Source organism: Podarcis bocagei (genome assembly GCF_964188305.1).
Source record: "Podarcis bocagei genome assembly, chromosome: 15".
NCBI lineage: Eukaryota > Metazoa > Chordata > Lepidosauria > Squamata > Lacertidae > Podarcis > Podarcis bocagei.
This window is the reverse complement of record NC_138141.1, coordinates 4883443-4905357: the sequence shown is the minus strand read 5'-3', so window position 1 is coordinate 4905357 and position 21915 is coordinate 4883443. Positions and strand designations below refer to the sequence as shown.

The window sequence follows — 21915 nt, the reverse complement described above, 5'->3', positions numbered from 1 at the left end:
CGAAACCCGGAAGTAACCTGTTCCAGTACTTCCAGGTTTTGGCCGTCTGCAATCTGTAGCGGCTGTAACCCGAGATATGACTGTATTTCTGGGTTAGCGGAGTCTGTAACCTGAAGCATCTGTAACCTGATGCATCTGTAACCCGAGGTACCACTGTACAAGTATTGGTGTTAAGCCTATTACATTTATATTTGATAGAGAGCAAGATCTTACTGATCATAGTGGTGCCTCCAGCCAGGGCTGCTTTTGTTCCTTGGAAGAAGTCATCAGAAGAGGTCATCCCCTGCTCAGGCATCTGGAAGCGAGTGTGGACATCAATTCCTCCAGGGATCACCATCCGTCCATGAGCCTCAATGGTTTTCACTCCCCCTGGCACAATCAGGTTCTCTCCAATTTGTCTGAGAAGAGACCATTTGTGCAGAGTCATACAAAATGTCATAACCACATGGACAGAGTCAAGCATATGCTGCCTTTAGACCTCCAGGTATAGGGTGGTATTCAATAAATTCAATAACTAATACATTTTCACCAGGTGTCCCTCCAATCATATTTTGAGAACTTTCCAGCAATGCAACTTCTGTGCTGTAACATGAACAGGAGCAGACTTGAGACATCAACTTCATCTCCACAGAAAAATGTGGTATATAATCAGATTCTTTTTTTCCACCTCTGCTTTGCCATCATTCTCATCGCCCAACAGGAATGTTTGCATTCGTGGCTACACAAAACCAAGAGAGGTTGTGTTTGCTTTTCTATAAATGATAGGAGTTGCAACATGGTATACAGTATTATTGAAGCTCTGTGGGATCTAAATTCTAGAAAAACCAAGTTTAATACACATCTGTTCCTCAAAAGGACAAAAAAAGTAAGCCACATGAAGGCCTTGGTAACAAAGTGACTAATAAATCTAAGAAATAATAGTTGCAGTTGAATAATGTGTTTTGTTTGCTTTGGTTGAGATCAGAGAAATGTGCGTGCGCAGGAGCCTCTCACTTAGCATACTGTAATTAGAATGTAGCCTGCAGTACAAATATAGCAATCACATTCTTTGCCCCACCCACTTTTTCCTCTGGCCCCACCCACCACTGTCATGTGGTCTCTGAAAGGTTCCCTAGGATGTCATGTGGCCCCCAGGACCCCGGATATAGGAGAAACTTAGAACTTTCTGAAACTGACTTGAAACCTTTCAGGTCTCTTCATCCAAGAAGCATATTAAACCTGCTCATACAGTGGTGCCTCGCAAGACGAAATTAATCCGTTCTGCGAGTCTCTTCGTCTAGCCGTTTTTTCGTCTTGCGAAGCAACCCTATTAGCGGCTTAGCGGATTAGCGGTTTAGCGGCTATTAAAGGATTAGCGGCTAAAAGGCTATTAGCGGCTTAGCAGATTAGAAAAAGGGGGGAAAGCGAAAAAAAATCGGAACACTTGCAAGACGTTTTCGTCTTGCAAAGCAAGCCCATAGGGAAAATGGTCTTGCAAAGCAGCTCAAAAACGGAAAACCCTTTCGTCTAGCGGGTTTTCCATCTTGCGAGGCATTCGTCTTGTGGGGCACCACTGTATTTTAAAGTTGTTGTTGTTTGTGTGTGAGAGAGAGATAATATAATTACATGTCTGTCACTCACTACTCTTACTTTAAATTCTGAGTAAAAGAACAGATGTGTTGAACATGTAGCCAAGATGTGTATCCATGTTCCCTCCTTTCTCCTACGCAAAGAAAATTTTATTCCAAGGAAGTCTGGAACATGTTTTTATTATGTCAGAAAGTATGTGCTGGAAGAAACTCGCTTAAAACCTGGATCCGACATTGTCAGAATCACCCTACTGGATCCAATGGATTTGAGATAGGGCTCCCAGCCCTACTGCAACACTGCCATCCTATGCATGCTTACTCACAAGGAAGTCCCACTGAGCTTAATGTAAGTGTGACCAGACTGTAGCCTAAAAAGCTTGTTCCACTGACAACCTATAGCTCAGAAACTAAAGTAGGCAAAGCTACTGTCAATTAGGGGATGAGTTTGCAGATAACACTAGAGAACAAAATTATTATTATTATTATTATTATTATTATTATTATTATTATTATGTGGACACTGAAGCCAAAAATGCTTAGGAGAGGGTGAAACACCCAAAAACACAGCAAATGCTTTCAGATTCAGTTATAATAATAATAATTTATTATTTATACCCCGCCCATCTGGCTGGGCCTCCCCAGCCACTCTGGGCGGCTTCCATAAAAACCAAAAATACAATAAAATATCACACGTTAAAAACTTCCCTGAACAGGGCTGCCTTAAGATGTCTCCTGAATGTCAGGTAGTTGTTTATCGCTTTGACATCTGCTGGAAGGGCGTTCCACAGGGCGGGCGCCACTACCGAGAAGGCCCTCTGCCTGGTTCCCTGTAGCTTTGCTTCTCGCAATGAGGGAACCGCCAGAAGGCCCTCGGCGCTGGACCTCAGCGTCCGGGCAGAATGATGGGGGTGGAGACGCTCCTTCAGGTATACTGGACCGAGGCCATTTAGGGCTTTAAAGGTCAGCACCAACACTTTGAATTGTGCTCGGAAACGTACTGGGAGCCAATGCAGGTCTTTCAAGACCGGTGTTATATGGTCTCGGCGGCCGCTCCCAGTCACCAGTCTAGCTGCCGCATTCTGGATTAGTTGTAGTTTCTGAGTCACCTTCAAAGGTAGCCCCACGTAGAGTGCATTGCAGTAGTCCAAGCGGGAGATAACCAGAGCATGCACCACTCTGGCGAGACAGTCTGTGGGCAGATAGGGTCTCAGCCCATGTACCAGATGGAGCTGGTAAACAGCTGCCCTGGACACAGAGTTAACCTGTGCCTCCATGGACAGCTGTGAGTCCAAAATGACTCCCAGGCTGCGCACCTGGTCCTTCAGGGGCACAGTTGCTAGCATCTCCAATTAAAGAAGCCTTCCTGCAACTTGGTGCCTCCACATATGTTGAGAACAATTCCCATCAGCCCCAGACAGAACAACCACACTCTCTGGCACCAGGTTGGAGAAGGACAAATTAAAGGAGTTCTGGGAACAAGTGATGGGAAACGCTCTGCCCAAGATCCTAAAGAAACCTTCCCCAACCCCTGGTCCCCAGACTCCAGTGAACTGCAGACTCCACTACCCCCAACCTTTGCACATGCTGGCTGAGGACAATGGGGTTGTATCCCAACAACTCAAGGTTGAATGAAGGCTGCTCTAGAGTGCTGATCTTCAGCTGATGGATCAGGACCTACCACCAGGCTACAGCTTAATCCAAGGTGGGTCACCATTCAAGAATATGGTAAAGAAATAAAACAAAGTAAGAAATGTCCTCAAATGAGAGAGAAATGTTGGGAGAGAGGCCACCTCAGCTAGAACACCAAGAGTCAGATACTGGGCAGCTCTCCAAGGTGTTATACCTTTTCTCTCTCTCTCTCTATTTCCCTAAAGGCAAGATGGTTCTTAGGTAGCTTCTTATGAGAATGGAACCCTATGCCCAGTTTTTAGACAACCCCAAAAAGCTGCCAGTTTTGACCTTTAAAGCATTATATGGTTCAGAACCCAATTATCTAACAAATGACTCTCCCAACATAAACCTACCTACGATCATCAGCTAAGGTTTTAAAAACAAAAACACAAAAGCCTTGCTGAGTTGTCCTCTGTGATTTCTTTTATGAGATTTTACATTTCTGATATGCAACCCCACTCCAAAAAAAATATTACTGGATACTTACTTTATCAAGCCATCTTCCATGTAAATGTCTGCATAGAAAGACTGGTCATCATTAACAATTTTACCACCCTTGATCAAAAGACGATCACTCTGAAACAAAGAGACATCAAACAATACTTAATTATGGGAAGACAAGTGTACAGTGCCAGATTAAAAAGCTGCGGCAGGATCTCTCTTTGAATTATTCAAAGGCTGTTTCATATAAACAAGTCAGCTACAAGACTTTCAACTGGAAAGATGAAATGATGCTTCAGAGCCACAGAACCTTTCGTCAATGTGACAACTGAAAAGCAGTAAAAATTAGGTTGCACAGACAGAGTTTGTATATCTGTTTATTAAGCAGCATCCACCACCAATTAAAGTCTTTCCAAGATTTGGCTACTGCAGAGTGACATGCTTTAGATGAGGAATATTAATGGCTTTCCAAAAAGCCTTATTTTTAATTTAGCTGCAAGCTTAGCTGCCTAAAGACACCATAGAGGTTACTTCACTTGGGTTTGTACTGAGTCAACGGCAAGTAAGGAAACTGACCAAAAGTCTGTTGCCATGGGATTTCCAACACAAACAAGTCCTTTCAGCTCAGGGCTAGAAAGGTTTCAATTCAGGAGATATTTTCTCCCCTCCTATGCAGCTACTGTAAAGTCCAATGAAAACACATCTACAGTCACAAGTTAAGCAGGAGAAGGGAGGGACAGGGAAGCAGAAAGCCAGAGAGACAACATTTCAACCAGATCAAAATGTTTTAATAATAGAAACAGAAGTGTTTATCCTGCACTAGTATTGAAGCCAGCACACCCCACACTGAAACCAGTGTGTTAAGGAAGACATGTTTATTTGCATCCTGTCCACTGTAGATGGCGAGCATGTGAGCCTCCAGATCATCACGGTGAACCACCGGTTCACAGGCCTCCCCTTATGTCTTTTGAGGCTGTTTCGCTCAAGCCACGCCCATCTATTTCAAGTGTGAGTAGGAATGGTGGAACCTGTCAGTTTTGATTTTTCTGAGGACTATACAGCTGCAAATAAACCGTTTAGTGTGTTTTATGTGCAATATACAATGTGACACTAGGTGGCAATGGTGAGCCTTATGGAAAATTCAATGTGTTTTTAAAAATGCTTTTAAAAAGCATTTTCAGAACTGTTTTTATATGTGTGTAGATACCACCTGATTTTCTCCTTTTTTCAGTCTTAAGTGCAGTTCACCACATTTCCATGTCAGTTTACAGTTTTTTTTAATAAAAAGAATATCCATGAAAACTCATCAGCATTGTAGTGCTATTTTAGCCAGGCAGACACATTTTAATGCAATTTTGCCTAATACAGACATTTTTGCAAAGCAATTTCCCATAATAGGATGCACTTTTCTACACACACACAAATATGCATTTTTATGCACACTTTCCCCCAGTGTATGCATTTTTGTACTCATTCCTGGGCTAGAAAATTGAATTGCAAAATGTGGGAAAATGCCAATTTTGATGGATGACTATGTTTCAGTGTGCACATTGTTTCAGAAAGTGCAAATTAGGTAGATTCACCTTTAAATGTGAATGGAATCAAATTTATCAGGGAAACCCAATCAGGGAAACCAAATAAAAGAGTTTGCAGGGACTGGCAATCACTTGGCCACAACTTCAAACAGTGCATGCAGAAATGGGTCACCTTCCCTGCCCGGTTGTCAGAACTTCCAATTCCTCCACCCCTGCTGGACTCCCAACTCTTATCAGCCCCAGCTAGCATGCCCGATGGCCAGGGACAGTAAAAGTTGCGTAGCACACACATACACACACACACATTGTGATTTGCAAGATATCACCATGTCAAATATTATGAAACCATTATCATGGTGTGGACTTCCAAACAATTTTGGACGTTTTATCAATATGTCACCCATCCCTACCAGTCACCACAGCCAACCATCCGGTTCCACTTTGCCTTAATGGAGGCAGCCCCACAACAGCAGGAGATCGTAGGCGAAGGAAAAACAAGGATGACTGAGGGTAAATCACCCTTGCAAATTCCCCCCAAGGATGGGGGGAACTGGCTTCGCTCCCAGTTCCTCTGGGTACCTGGCTCTCGCTCCTGCATGGAATGTGGGGGGGGGGGAGGGAGGCACTGAATTTAAAAGCACTTCGCCTAACAAAAACCCTCCAATGCCGCCATTAAGAAGCCGAGGTTCTCCAGTTAATTACAGCTTCATTGGAATAAGGTACTGGAAGAGATGAGATCACAAACTGCGGAACAAACCAACTGCAAGGACCTCAAGGTTGGAATTTGAGATAAGACTTCATTCGGTGCAAAAGACGGTGGGAGGGGGAGGCAAGCCTAAGGTTTCTCTATTTTGGGAGGGAAGCTCTATTTTACAAAAGGTGTGTGATGGAAACTTAGAGCTGACTCTTCCCCATCCCCCATCTACGAAGTGAACAGAGTAACGCTAAGAGGACTTGGAAGTTAATTTAATTGGAAAGATATATCTTCAGCTGGAAGGAAGGATGAAAGGAGTCTGTGATCTGCCAAGGAACTGATAAGGTTCTTTACTGAGTCATCTGCAGTCTGACAGACCACTCTTTTTCCTAGGCTGAGGGTATAAATGGTGGCAACAGTTTATTTACTGGGACAGAGCGACTTTTGCAGCTGTTGTTAAAAGTTCTCGGTGCAAAACAATGAAGCACAAGATGGAGCGATGGAGAAATTTCTGGAATAACAATGAGATGATGGATAATAGCAACAATTGGGGGAAAGAAAGGCATAACATCTTACAAGGACAGGACGAAACACCATGGACAGAATAATTGCCACACACAGGAAGAACAAGGATATAGTTTGAGTTCCTCACTTAAAGTTTTATAAATAATTTAATGTGTCAACAGGAATGGAAGTTATTAATATTGCAGTTGCTGTATAACGGATTATTATGACTGGAATGTACTTGAAACAAATAAGATTTTGGAATGCAGAAATAAAGAAAATTATGAACTCATCAAATCTAGCATGCGGGGGGCCACTTTAACTAAATTATATAATTTGCTACTTGAATGGTTGGTATTAATAATTGTATTATAAGTTGGTATTGTTATAATGAGGCTATTATTGGACTGTAATTAAAAACTAATTAAAAATTGTTATTTAAAAACCCCATCAAGGATGATAGCAGCTGCAGTCTAAAACTACTGGTGAGCACCAGGCTGGGAAAGTGTGATCCAGTCCCTTTGATTTAGCATCTCTAATAATGGATCCCCAAAACAAAACAGCATACTAATGTGCAAGAAACGTTGTGGCCATTAATTGCTCCCAGCATCTTAAAAATGAAGAGACTACACTCAACTGCTTTTAAAGGAAGAAAGAAGCAACCGTGCAGATGAATTGTCTTTGCTGAGAAACTAATAGCTGCACAACAGGAGATCAAGCGGACAGAAACACAAAGCAGGCTGGTTAAAATAAATGCTCATGTGCAAGGTTCAAGCAACTATTACAATCCGAACCTATGCATGTTTACTGGGAAGTTGTGCTGTCGTTCTAAAGGTTTGCTTTGTTCCTTTTTACAGTAAAGCAGTATATACATTTTGTTGAATAAGTACATAAAATAAAACATTTTTCCACTTCAGTTTTAAAGGCTTAGGCTCAAGAAGCACACATGGAATTGCAGCTTTGAGAGAATGCAAGGTTTTTGCAGATGTTCTAGCTCCACTATTGGAGGCAGCATGCCTCTCAATACCAGTCGCTGGGAATCACAAGCAGGGAAAGTGTTGTGCTCCCGTCCTGATGGTGGGCTTCCCATAGCCACCTGGCTGGCCACTGGGGGAGCAGGATGCTGGCCCAAATGGGCCCCTGGCTGGATCCAGCAGGATCTTCTTCAGTTCTTAGACGCCCCCCCCCCCATGTCCAGTCTTTAGTCTTACCAAAGAAACTGTCTATCCCTAACAGAGAAACAGTATAAGCTGCCTCTATGGAAGCTGGCCGCCTGACAATGAGCTATGCTTCCAAGAGATATTAGAAGAGGAGTGTGACAGACAGCTGAGCCAGACCAGAGTCTGGTGATGCAGTGCCTTGGAATTCCACCAGAGGCTGGAGCATCTCTCCGACTGCTACCAAGACAGCTGGTCAGAGGGAGGTGGACCAGCACTTTGGGAGAGAAAATTAAAAGGAGCCGTTTCTGAGGGAGGGTTCAGATAGGGTAGGCTGAAGAGAGAGCAAGAGGAAGAGGAGGAGAGTTGGTTCGGATCTATGCGTGCAACATCCACTCTGAGGAAATTATCTGTAGCCAGAGAAGGAAGCCTCTGACCTTAGATAGAAAAATACTGTCTTGGGAGAGTATTTAGACGGGAGTTAACTTGAGGGCTGAGTTAGAGAAGTAGAAGATGTGAGGATACTGTCTCCTTGGGTCCCGTGTCAGTCAGGAGGAGAGAGATCTTCTAGAAAGAAAAGACTCCCAAACCAGTGTAGTGATCCACTGAGTCTGTTATACTGTTGGAAGTACCTCAGGAGTGGGATTGAGAAAAGGTTGGGAACTGACAGAAAGTGCCACCTTGTTTAAGAACCAATGTATTAAGCTGCAACAGCTACACAACAAAGTTAAAAACTGAAGCAAAATAACTGGAAATAAGCTGAGCATTTATCATCTAGTCTAGAAACCTGTAACATTTAAATGAGGAGTAATAACTGAATTAATCAACTGTGCGTTTACTACCCTGTTTAGAAGCCTGTAACACCTACTTGGTTTAGTATAATGATTAATAAGTTAACTGTTTCCTGAAAGACCTTTATCAGCTGACACATCCTATATTTTATCAATTTTTTTCTGTAAAATAAATATTTTATTATTTGCTCAACTTCTGCCTGAGTCTCCAAGGATCTAGGTTTACTCTCACACGAAAACCAAAAGATAACCCATGGTGGTTATACAGAGAATATTTAGGTGGGATCTGCTGCAATCGGTAGCCAGAGTGGTAGGATCAACTACAAGGAGTAAACCCAATTCCTTGGCATTGGCCTAATCATACCCCCCAGCCTATGGTTTTAGGCTAGGAACAACAACATAAAAATTGATACGCCAGAGGCTGTAAAAACCTTACTCTACTTTAAAGCAAGTTTTCACAACCAGTCACATGAGCAAGAAATCACATGCCTTATTCCAATCAAACTGGGACCTCTTCCTCCATCCTCTCAGCACAGTGGCAATCTTGTGGTCAAGAGTCACATGACTAGCGACGGTCCACCTTATGTAATTATCCAATCATTTTTCTTATCTCTTGCCCTTCAATCATCATTCCACAACATCAAAACAATCGGAAATCATTGTTAAAACCATAAAAATACCACTGGCAGAAGTTTGTGGGTATCATTAACACTATGTGCCAAAGGCCTGGGGGAGGGGCAGAAGCAAGCCTTTAACTGGCCCTGAAAAGACACTCAGAGACACACGCAATATTCACAGGGAGGGAGTACCACATCTGTGGACCACCACTGTAGATAGTGGGCTGTATTTGCCAAGAACACCATAGAGCATCATCCGGAGGGACGCAGGTTACTCTTGCTGCAGATGGGAGCAGGTGGAAAATGCAAGATGCATGGCACAAAATGCAAGAGGCCATAGGTCTCTTTTCAGCAGAGATTCAGGCCCCATCTGCACTATGCATTTAAAGCAGTATCTCACCACTTTAAACCATCATGGTTTCCCCCCAAGAATCCTGAGAACTGTAGTTTATCAAGGGTGTTGAGAGTTGTTAGGAGATCCCTATTCCCCACACAGAGCTACAATTCCCAGTTACCTGGGAAGAGGGATCGTTAAACCACTCTCAGAACCGTAGCTTTGTCAGGGGAGTAGGGAACACATATTCAAGCACCACCTCAGCCCCTATTACAGTGCAGATAGGGCCTCAGACACACACATTTGAATCCATCTTCAACTTTGCACTGTAACTTGCTCTGAAACCAGTGTTAGAAACTGGGGTAGAAAAGCTAGGAACCAAATGGCTTCTGGGACCTGGGTTGTGGGCACCAAAACAGAATGTCTAGTCGCCACCGGGGGGAGGGGCTGGCAACACTTTTTATTTATTAATTTGATAAGCACGAATTAATACACATTTCACATAAGTGAAACATTGCTAATATCAAATTTTTAGCAGAAATTCTTAATTCATGCTTAATTTGGTGTTTACAATAAAAATATTGGTACCATACTTCAGTTTTCAGTCATGCTAGCCACATGACCCAGAAGCTGTACGCCGGCTCCCTCGGCCAATTAAGCGAGACGAGCGCCGCAACCCCAGAGTCGGCTGCGACTGGACCCAATGGTCAGGGGTCCCTTTACCTTTACTTCAGTTTTCAAAACACTCTACTCTTCATTGTTAAATTCCTTAACATATTGTCTATCCTTAACATATACTTCGTGGTTTCAAAGCACATACATTTTAGTAATTCTTGAGTGTCACCCAGGTGCAAAAAAATGGCACCCAGACTTTTGGAAGTGCTCGCAAATGGAGAATCTTTAAGCGCAAAATGCGTCCGCAAGTCAAAGTAGACATCTGAAATGTTCTGTGGTGGCAACCTCTTATACATTAAACTTGGATTCCCAACACTTTTGCCAAAAAAGACCTGTCGTCATCACTGCTCAGCAGCATGAGACGTTCACTCCCTGGAATAATCTACATCTGGTTTTCTAAGGCACAATGACCCACAAACAGGTGCCTATGAAACTCACCAAGATTGACTCTTCTTATGTTGTTATGAGTGAGAATCATAGGAATTGGAGAGGGCCTTCTTTGGCATTTGGAGAAGACGGCCTAGTAGGCCATTAACAGGCAGTCCAAACTTAGAGCATAGCAAATTGCCCAGTTTCTGCTTGAAGGCCTTCTGGGAGGGACAGTCCATTCCCCACCCCATAAATGATTTACCATTCCTCCAAAATGTTAAACTGAAATCTCACGTCATATAGGCCCATATGATCTTGTTTGTCCTACCTTCTGGGGCAGCAAAGATGCCATTGGCCTTTTCTGTGTGAAAGCCCTTCAGGTGTTTGAGCTAAATCTGCTCTTCTTCAGGATAAATCAAGCAATTATTCCTTCCAGGAGCACCTTAGAGACCAACTAAGTTTGTTATTGGTATGAGCTTTCGTGTGCATGCACACTTCTGAAGAAGTCCTATGATCCCTCTACAGTGTGGAATACGTGAGCTAAGTCACATCCATCCCATACATTTAAAGAACTCTTAGACCAGCTTAACAGTGATGGAGAATCCTGGGAACTGTCATTTGTTAAGGGTGCCAGAATTGTAGCTCTGTGAGGTCTGTAAATGTATACTGTGGATGTGACCTTAGTCTCTAAAGGATATTGGGTTAACTGAAACTTGCCTTGTTTCAAGGGGTTGGGTCAGTGGCCTTCAACCAGAGAGTTGCAACCGATAACTGAGCCATGATTTTAGATTAAGTAGATTGCACCAAGAGTGTCACAACTACATTTTGTAAAGAGGAGTACAGAAGACCGGAGAAAGAGCAGAGAAAGAATGTGGAAGAACAAGATAAAAATAAATACATAAAATCAGTACCCATATTGCAAGTTAAGAGTTACAAAATGAATCACAGAGTTGGAAGGTTGAAGGACACTAGTCAAAATGAATTTCAAACCCCACCCAGGCCTAGTAATTCCACTCTTCTATTAACTGTTGGATGCAGAAGTGTTGCTCCTGGCAAAATCCACTTCTGTGCAGTCACGTGGTCAGTGCTTTTCCATTGTTGTCACTCCATTAACCCTGCAGTTATTCTAGGTTTACACACTGAAACAAACTAGATCAGACTCTTTATACATTTCACCCGTTTATCTTAGAGCACTGCTGTCATTGCAGGAAAAAACAAGTGCACCAAACAGCTGAAGGCCTGAATCGCTCTCAGCCCCATGCTAGAGTATAACCTTAATGTCGCTCCAACGTGTGTTTTTTTAAGGTTTTAGATTTTAGGAGTCGGTGAGAAAATACCAATTCACTGAAAGGATTCTTTGACATGAGCCATGTTACGTAGAGAGGGAGGGAGAGACTGCTGTCCAACCCAACATTTTGTTCGGATTCTTAAAAATTTCTTCACAACTCTCAGCTTTAATACTCAAAGAAAAAAGGTTTGGCATGATGAGATGTGTCCCAGTCATGTCTAGTTGTCACTTAAGTAACAGGAAAGAGAAGGAAATTAAGCCTCTTGCTTCTTAGAGCACATTATAGTGTTAATTTAAGAAGTGAGCTGCATCTCCTACTAATATATATACTGCAATTGCATCCAACTGTGCTGTGTACCATGTTTCGTGCCTCTGCATCTAGAAATCCATGCATGGCAATCAGGTCCTGCAATAACGAACACGAGGACTTTATTATGTAACTGTTCTCTTCTGCCCGCCCCCCTTCGGATTCCCTGCAGGAATGAATATGGGGAGATTCTGACTGACAAAGTGGGGAGAAATACTTCCAGAAGACAAATGACTCCTATTTCATCTTGGATAAAGATGGGGAAAGGTGGGTGGAGGGGAGAATGGAAGCATGCTGCAGAGGGTGAGGGTCTCCTGTACCAACCATTTATTCACTTCCTTGCCCACTCCCCATTTTTCCTTGCTGGGGAGGGACAGCAAAGATGAACAGCCAAGCGGCCAGCCCCTTTCTGCTCAAATCACCCAAGCCAGCACCGCCATTACTTCCTGCAAGGGGTGGGATGGGAGGGAAAAGACCTGGGTTCGTCTTCCAACCTTGCCCCTACCCGCTCCCATTTGCCTCCTTTGTATGAATAAAGAGGGCGAAATTGGGGGGAGATCAGGAAAGGGAGGGCGGAGAAGAGAAAATTAAGACACCAGCCAAGCCCACCACTCAACCATTCCCTTCACCAGCACCCAAAAAGGCAGCGGGTGGGGCAGACTTGCCAAAGCTCCCAGCATCGCAACCACGTTCTTCTCAATCTTTGCTTCAAATAGTAAAATTAAAAAGACATTATAATTTTTAAAATACACCCACTGGCTCGTCTGCCAGAGGCTACACCTTCAGGTCGACCACCCAACTGCCCACCCTCGCTGCCAAGAGGGTCACCCCATCGGACCCCGTTTCTCCACCACCATCCAACAAAGCAGAATGAATGCGTAGAGTTAATTTGTATTTTAAAGGAAGAACAAAACAGATCTTCAAGACCGCTAAGGGCAGCTATTCATCACGGGCTTATGAAACAACGTACAGTCACAGGACAACTCTCTCTCGCCCTTTCTGTGTCCAGTTTTATCATTTCAGGCATGTACACTGAAAAATCTGCAATCGGCTTGTGACTATCCGGGGATGGCAAGATAAAAGCATCTTTCTGGCGGCCACAAATAACAGAGCGCGCGGGGGGGGGGGAGAGAAAGGGGAGCTCTTCACGTTTGCATCCGCTACGCAACTTCAAGGCAACCATTGTTCCCCCGCTTGCACCAGGTTCCCCCTCCTTCCCTCCCCATCATCTTCATTATTATTATCATTAGATATATCTCGACGGCGGCATCCCAGGCTTTCTTGAGCGCGCTGCTTGCAGAAGCCCCTCTGCCTCTCTCTCCCCCCTTGATGCACACACAAAGGGCTTGATCCACATCGCCCTCCCACGCGCCACCCTCGTCGCCACAGCCTGCAACTCACCGTGATGCGTGGAATGTTTTTCTTCCCTTGGTAAGACATCTCGGGGAAACAAAGTCCCACGCAACCTTTCTTTAAAAAAAATAGTAATAAATAAAACCCCTACTTTCTGCAGATTCTGTTCGTGCACCAAAAAAAAGCGCTCGTTTGCTTTAAAAAATTGCAATATTGTTGTTCGTATTTTTGAAAAGGGCACGTAAACAGTGCTGCGCTTGTCTTCCTTGCAAGAAATAATATTTAAAAGTGCAGATGCAGCATATATATATATGAAAAGCAACCGTGCAGCGGTGTCGTTTGCACACCCGCCCACCCCAAAAAAAAAAATCGCAAGGATGAGAAAGGAGCCGCGATCCCCCCGTGCGACGCCTTTTCTTCCCTCTGCTCCAAACCCAGCCCAGTCTCGAGGAGGAGGAGGCGGGAGAGAGAGAGAGAGAGAGAGAGAGAGAGAGAGAGAGAGAGAGAGAGAGAGAGAGAGAGAGAGGAGCCCTCTCCGGCAGCAATCAAAGCCCGAGCACAAGGAAGGGGCTCCCGCGCCTGCGCGCCGCGCCACGCCCTGTCCTCCACAGACGAGAGGGGCCGGCCGTCTGCGGGGCCCTGATTGGCCGCAGGCGTCGGCCGCATGCAAATACCGCCCAGCCGCCGTGCAATGGGGAGCGAGCAGAGCGGCAACATGCAAAGTGGCGCAGTGGAGGAGCCAACCGGCAGCGGGCTGCAGCCTCGGCGGGCTCGCCGCGACTTGGAAGGCAGGGCGCGCTAGCGAGGGAGCGGGCTGGACGCCGCCGCCGCCGCCCCTGCCGTCCTTCGGGCTGCAGTGCCAATAAGGAAGCGGCGGGGCGGGGGCGGGGTTTTCTTTACCTCCTTTGCACGGATGCTGGTTTTTTAAATAAAATTAAAAATGCTGCAAAGGGAGCCAGTTTTATTTCCGGCTGTACCCTTCAAAGGGTTGCTCCAGTGCTGGTTTCAGTTGCATCCTGGTGCAGCAGGAAGGAGAGAGAATATCCGCAGTCTTGCAGATGAGCTGCTGCTGCTGCTGCTGCCCACGCCCTGTTCTCTGCCAGCCAGACATATACGGAGAGAGGGCTAATGCGTATGTGCTTTTGATCCCTTGCCGTCATGGGGAGGAGAGAAGCGGCTTCTGCATTCGCTTGGCTGCATTTGCATTCGCAGCTGCTAACTGCTGGATCAGTTAGTTTGAGGGGAGGGTTGAAAAGGTATTGTTTGGCTTTTTCTGTGAAGCAGGAAATGGCATCCACCCATGAAAGACATTGGCCATGATGGAGGATGTTAAAAGGAGCTAGACTAGATTTCTTTCCCTTGATTGATACTAGCTTTACTGGTGCGATTAATTTTTAATTTTAACACTTTCTCCCATCCCTCCAAAACGTACGTTTGTGCCTCTTCGAAAATAGAAATTGCAGGTTATTGTGAAACGGCATACCATTATCCATTAACATGCTTTCAAACTGCTTTCAGTTTCATGCACTGCCGAGGCATTGTTTTTAATAAAGTGTGTCTTACGAATTTGAATCTGGGCTGGTCAGTTCTCACGTGCATGTTAATTGTCCTTTGATGAACAAGTTTTGGCTAGTACATTGAGTAAACCTAGGAAAATTTACTATCTAGGTAAAGGTTTAGGACCCCTGGACGGTTAAGTCCAGTCAAACGACCTCATCTGGCTTCAGGCTGAGGGAGCTGGCGTTTGTCCACAGACAGCTTTCCAGGTCATGTGGTCAGCATGACTAAACTGCTATGATGCAATGGGACACTTGTGAGTGCCAGAGTGCAAGGAAACACCATTTACTTTCCCACCGCAGCAGTACCTATTTATCTACTCGTGCTGGTATGCTTTCAAACTGCCAAGTTGGCAGGAGCATGGACTGAAACTGCCGACCTTCTGATCAGCAAGCATAAGAAGCTCAGTGGTTTAGACCACAGTGCCACCCACTCCCTACTAGTGCCAAGAACAGACCTGGTTCTCACAGTGGCCCACCAGATGCCTGGAGGAAGCCTGCAAATTATCATCATCATGATTTTAAAACAGGGCCCTCCATACTAGTGGTTTTGTTTTTGCTTGCAAGATTCTGCAACATAGTGGTACCACTGGTGGAGGAAGAAGAGTGCAGGGGCAGCACACCAACCCCAGCAGCACGATCCCGGTGGGGTGCCATCGCGGCTGCCCCGCCCCCCACCTGCGCTGGGTGCCACGCCCCCACAGGTGATGTGCCACACCCCCGGGATGCACACCAGCCCTGCCCCCACCTGCTCTCTGCCCCCCCCCCCAGTGCCAGAACATGAAGCTCTGCCACTGAGTGGTACATTTATTCTGGAGGTTCTGCACATACCGTATTTTTCACCCTATAGGACGCACCGGCCCATAGAATGCACCTAGTTTTTTAGGGGGAGGGAATAAAGAAAAAATATATATTCCCCCCCCCCAGCCGCGGGAACTCCCGCAGGGCTCCCTAGCCTGCGGATAGCTTCCCGAAGCGCGGAGCGCTCTGCTTCAGTGCGCCCCACGCTCCGGGCAGCAGGCTGCTATCCGCAGCCTACGGAGCCCTGCGGAAACTCCCCAGGCTTACAGATAGCTTCCTGAAGCCTGAAGAGAGAGAGGGGTCGGTGCGCACCCACCCCTCTCGCTCTCCAAGCTTCAGCAAAAGCCTGCATTCGCCCCATAGGGAGCACACACATTTCCCCTTCATTTTTGGAGGGGAAAAAGTGCGTCCTATAGGGCGAAAAATACGGTAATTCTGGTTTATTAGTTGTTCTGTGACATTGACTGATACCACATTATTGCCATCTGGAGGGACACTCCCACAAAAGCAGGACAAAAAAAATAACCAGAATATTTGTGTAAAAATTGCAGGATTTCAGCAGGCAACAGTGGGACATACACTGACTGGAAACAAAGTAATATGTTCGTTCTGAAAGTGTTGAAGGCACAAAAAGTATTGAAAGTGGGATTACATATAGCTACTCCGATATCTTTATGAGTGCACAATTTTTAAAAAAAGCAGTAAGACACACACACAAAACCGTGGTTACAGCTTATGGTCTCTTTGGAACAAGGCAAACCATTAGCCTGAGTTCGGACACAACTAAGTCAAACTATGACTTAATCTCGGGTACCACAGCAGCAGCAGCAGCAAAACAGCTGCAATTTTTGTCTTGCGTACCTGCACTCTTGCTTGCTGATTCTATGGCTTAGCATTACAGGCAGAGCCATTACGTATTCACCATATCACAAACAGAAGTTTCTCGTTTATTTATTTGCAAATTTTTTACCCTGCCATTAGGCACTATGCCGGGCAGCTCAGTCACAAGATAATTGGGGGGAAATAAAATACCATTAAAACTCAAGATCAGGTTAAAACAGAATTCCTATGAGTAGCATGGGGGGAACATACCATATTTTTTGCTCTATAAGACTCACTTTTTCCCTCCTGAAAAGTAAGGGGAAATGTGTGTGTGTGTGTTATGGAGTGAATGCAGGCTGCGCAGCTATCCCAGAAGCCAGAACAGCAAGAGGGATTGCTGCTTTCACTGCACAGCGATCCCTCTTGCTGTTCTGGCTTCTGAGATTCAGAATATTTTTTTTCTTCTTTTCCTCCTCCAAAAACTAGGTGCGTCTTGTGGTCTGGTGCGTCTTATAGAGCGAAAAATACGGTATATTAACCCCCAATGCTTGTTTAACAAAAAACTGAAGACCCATTAAAGACAAAGCCAACCAGGACTCGTAAAGTAGGGGGTTCCAGGATCTGGGCCCTCCCACTTAAAGAAGTCCCATTGGGCCTTTGGGGAACTGCCGGAGACCCAGCACTCCAGCAAAGCCCAACAGCTAATACATCGGTCACCACTGGGTCACCACATGGGCAACAAAGTGCCTACCAGTACCTCCCCATAACACCCACAAGTGATCTCAGTAATTATCACCTCAAAAACACGGGAGAGACCGTTTTCTCTCTCTGCTCAGTTCCTGTTTGCTTTGGCTTATGCCAGCAGCACCCCTCCCCGGTGCCCTCCAACTGGGGCGGCCCAGCTGCAAAGCTGCCCTAGATAGCGAGGAGGGGAAAGCATGGGGGGGCAGCGTCTGCAGTGTCTGTGTGTTTAACTGTCAGGGAGTGTGTGCCTGTGTGAGAGTGTTGTCCAAGGTAGCGAGGAGGGGAAAGCACGCACAGGGGAGGGGGTGGCAGTGTGTGTGGGGGGTCCGTCTCTCTTTCTCTCCCCCACAATTTGCATACATGAATTTTGCCACATCCCTCCCCAGCACCCTCTAATGCGTACCCTGCCCACGGCGTACCCTGGCACACACCCTGGCCATAGCTGTCAACTTTTCCCTTTTCTTGTGAGGAATCCTATTCGGAATAAGGGGATTTCCCTTAAAAAAAGGAAAACGCTGACAGCTATGACCCTGGCACCCGCTCCTGCTCCTGCACCCACTCACCCTGCCCCAGCAAATGTGTCCTCTTTTTTCCTCTTCAGAATATGGCAACTCTAGGATGGAGATACCTTTCCCCTGCTGATTTGCGGAGGGGGAAGTGTGCACTACTAAGTCATCCTGGCATTTTTTCTGCTCTTTTAGATGTGGCAGACATTTTGTGTTTTGCCACACCCTCACAGCAGCCATTTTGTGTCATGCCACACACCCATAGCAGACATTTTCTAACTAGCCCCTACAGCCCTTTCTCAAAATTTTAAATGTGCCCACAGGCCCCAAAAGATGGTTGACCCCTGGGCTACTTCCTGCGCTGGGAATTGGCAGCTCAGCAGCCGAGTAAAACCCACAGCCAGGCCAGGTTACCAACATAGGATGGGACACAGAAGGCACATTGCCAAGGACCCCCTCATACCTGGAGCCAACCTGAAGTCCTGCCCTACACCATAATGTAATAATTTTAGGTTCAGTGTCTTGTGACAAGAGCTAGTTAGCTAACTACCTCAGAAGCCAATCCACATCCTTCTTGGACTAGGGTCATGGTATATTTCCAGTAGCCTCAAACTTCTCTATGTCAGGTTTTACCCTATTAGTAGAGATAACATTTCCCCAAAATGTCTGTTCAGTGATCCCAAAAACACAATGTTCTTTATTTAGTTTAATTTCCTGCTGCATCTAAGACCTTCCCAAGTGTTAGATCATGTTCACCTTTGACAGAGTGCCGCACAATATCATCTATTGAAGTGTCAATTCCATCGGTGTGCTCATATATCATGTGTATGGTTCTATAGTACATGTCAGGTGCTGAAGCAACATCAAATAGGTGTCACAGAAAGTAATACCTCTCAAAGGGGTATTGACTGTGAAGTGTTTGGGTTGTCCTCTGTGAGCATTTGCAAATTGTGCCATGATTTTCTCTCTAGTGGGGAGTTTGAAATACTCAATCTTGATGGCCTTAAGGCTTCTGGCATCACCCATTCTGTGGGTTCCTCAATCTTCTTTATGACCTGTAAAAAAACCCATTCTTGAGAACTTCTCTCTGAGTTTGTCACAAAGTGCAAAATGCACATTTCTGCACAGATGGATCTCTGAGGACATTACCGTATTTTTCTGTGTATAAGATGCCCCCATCTATAAGACGACCCCTATTTTTTTTGAATCCCAAATTGAGAAATTGATATTTTAAACATCAAACAGAACAACTTTGGTATTTTATTAACTATTCAAAGCACCAAAACCAGCATAGCAACGGATCAGGCCCCACCAACACCTGAGATTCACCACCCATGTATAAGACGACTCCTAATTTTTGACTAAATTTTTAAAGGAAAAAGTATTGTCTTATACATGGAAAAATATGGTAGTTTGTTTATTTATTTGGATAGTATGTTCACCTGGTAAGTAGCCAAGTACTTCAAATATATTTTGATAACACAAAATCAGTGTGTCATATTCCTGTTTCCCATTGTCTTGCATGATCAGTTCCCATTTAATTATGCTAAGTCTGTTTAGGAATTATAATAAATGGCAAGCTATATTCAGTGTCTTTGTATCTGATGCTGCCAATATGGTGTCCCTCTACTGGTAATAGTCCATTAGTTAAATACTTGTTGAAAGTATTTTTCACCTAAATTGGAGTCTTTCATAATCATCGGACAACATATTAACCTGAGCACCCATGTCTAGTTTAAAGGCTGACATTGTTCCTTGTATTTCCACTAGCTGATTCCAGTCCTTCCAGCCACGCTCCCTGCCCAATTCTACTACACCCATATAAAACTATTTCTTATCAAGCTGGAGTTTCAGAAATTGTGATCTGCAATTGTGTGCAAGGTAGTTGTGCTTCCCACATTTATATCAGACCAGAGGTGGTGTGTGCCATGAAGTGGGAACTGCCCCCCTGCCCTCTGTGACCGCCTACACCAGGGGTAGGCAACCTAAGGCCTGGGGGCTGGATGCGGCCCAATCGCCTTCTCAATCTGACCCATGGACGGTCCGGGAATCAGCGTGTTTTTACATGAGTAGAATGTGTCCTTTTATTTAAAATGCATTTCTGGGTTATTTCTGGGGCATAGGAATTCGTTCATTTTTCCCCCCTCCAAAATATACTCTGGCCCACCACATGGTCTGAGGGACGGTGGACCGGCCCACGGCTAAAAAAGGTTGCTGACCCCTGGTTTATTTCAACTCTTGCTCGCTCATTCCTTTGGAACTGGCAGCTGGGGTGTTTATTTCCACATTTTGTATCCAATATTTGCATCAGCTTAAATCTAACAAAAAAGTGTCTTTTAAAAGTTGCAGAATCACACTGGTATTCAAATGCATACTGCCTCCAAGCAGTTGCCAAATGTTCCAAATGACCAGTACCCTGGAGTTATGATTTGTGTTCTTCCAAGCGTTCAAAGCAAGCTGCATTCTAACTGCCTCAGAACTCCAAGGAGCAGTTGCTACGGTGCTCAGACCAGCTTCACTCTTTCCAGGTCCTCTCCTAGATCAGACGCTGGAAGAGAAAGACCTGGAAAAAGCCCTCACTCTGGAAAAAGACTGGTTGAAGAACTGATTCACGCAGGTGCATATATGCAGCGCTCCTCAGTTCCCCACCAACAGAGCAGTGTTTTCTCAGATAGGAACAAATTGACTTTTATTGCCTTTTGTCCTGTTTGAGAGCCACTTGGTAGGCTTTTCACATTGTGTGTGTGTGTGTGTGTGTGTGTGTGTGTGAGAGAGAGAGAGAGAGAGAGAGAGAGAGAGAGAGAATGAGGACTAAAGCCAGAAAGGATTCTTTCCTGAACAGGAGCTGTATTGGTCTGTTGCACCAAACTTTCTTTCAAGGGTAGAATGCATAACTTTGGTGGGATCATGCCTGACATTTTACCAATGGAGAGGGAAGGGAGGGGAGCATAGGAATGCAGAGGAGGAGTGGACTAGACAACAGCCCAATTATCTGCATGGAGGGGGTCCCTAGAACAAAAGGGGTTGTGCGGTTGTGCAATTTCTTCACCCCTGGGGAAGTCTGATTCCTGGCACTTACGATTGCAGGAACAGCAGACTTTTCCATTCCTACGTCTCATGGTGGGAAATGCAGAATTTGCCCTAGAATGATGGCATTGTTTTAGCTGCACATCACTATTTGCTCAAACTTTAGGAGATGTCCATATGATACTGTGCCTAAGTATCTAACGGTTATCTTTTGTCTGTCTTTTTCTCCAGCATGCCTTCTATCGCCAGCCTTCCGAGCACTAAAGCGGAACTTCCACCCCAGGCCCATGATGGGTCCTTCCCAGTCCGCCTGTTGTGCAGGGTGTCCTGCGTGCAACTCACTGCCTTTCTCCTGGCTGTCCTGGGCTGCCTAATGAGCATCTGCTCCACATCTGCCAACCTTGACTGGAGAGTGTGGCAAGTAGACAGAATCATGGGCAGCAACCAGCAGGGCATTGTGGGCATTGGCATCTGGGGTGCCTGTTCCATAAGAAGAGTTACTATGAAGAAAACTAACATGATATGTATACCATTGAATGATGAGGAGTCCCTGCCAGATGAAATCATTGTGGCCCAGGACATGATGCCAATGGCCTCAGTGGCCAATGCGCTGACCGTTCTTTGGATGGCCTTTGCTCTATGCAACATCTTTGAGCCGGGAAAAGACGAAAATTTCATCGATACCTTCTTTTCAATTGGAGGAAGGATAGAGTTGGCAGCGGGTACTTGTGTACTGATTCCCATTTCATGGAATCTTCACTCTGTATTAACAAACGAAGGAATTCTGCTTTCAGAGGTTTTGGGAGTGCCTCCGATTCCCACAGAACAACGTGCTGGAATGGCCATCTATATTGGATTTCTTGCTGCAGCTTCGCAGCTTTTAAGCGGAACTCTGGTTCTGAGTGAAAAATATTTTTGGAAAATGAGTGAAATAAACAGTTCCAAGCAAAAATTTGTAAATGACCCAGAAAGTGTTACAGACACTGAAAACCCAATGAAATACAGACAGTACTTCTCTTCTGTGACACTGGAATGTGAAGGAGAAAAACCCACTATCTAGCGGAGATGTCATAGTCATATTAAAATGGAAACCATGCCAGGCTCACTAGCAATATGGCTAAGGAATGGTTCCCGTCCGGTGACTGGCTTTTTAAA

At 45.1% G+C, this 21915-nt stretch overlaps 2 protein-coding genes across 6 annotated transcripts in view; one reads left to right on the top strand and one right to left on the bottom strand.

The window, feature by feature from the left end:
- The window catches only part of LOC308574215 (uncharacterized protein), a 97928-nt gene extending 76179 nt beyond the window's left edge, over positions 1-21749 (top strand). The window contains exons 5-6 of one of the 2 annotated variants that reach the window (XR_014002360.1): positions 20262-20346; positions 20992-21749. Coding sequence is in view for 1 of the 2 variants with exons in the window: in XM_081171835.1 (XP_081027961.1) it covers positions 20262-20350; positions 20992-21134 (232 nt within the window). In the remaining variant the exon portion in view is untranslated. Of the gene's footprint in view, positions 1-20261; positions 20351-20991 lie in introns of both variants that reach the window. The other variant, XM_081171835.1, reaches the window with a different exon arrangement.
- DPYSL2 (dihydropyrimidinase like 2) overlaps positions 1-21915 on the bottom strand; it is an 87845-nt gene that overhangs the window by 45655 nt on the left and 20275 nt on the right. For 2 of the 4 annotated variants that reach the window (XM_081171669.1, XM_081171670.1), the window contains exons 2-3: positions 3727-3815; positions 214-398 (exon numbers count right to left, since the gene is read on the bottom strand). In XM_081171669.1, coding sequence (XP_081027795.1) covers positions 214-398; positions 3727-3815 — 274 coding nt within the window. Of the gene's footprint in view, positions 1-213; positions 399-3726; positions 3816-13352; positions 13834-21915 lie in introns of those variants that run through there. The other 2 variants (XM_081171671.1, XM_081171672.1) reach the window with 2 other exon arrangements.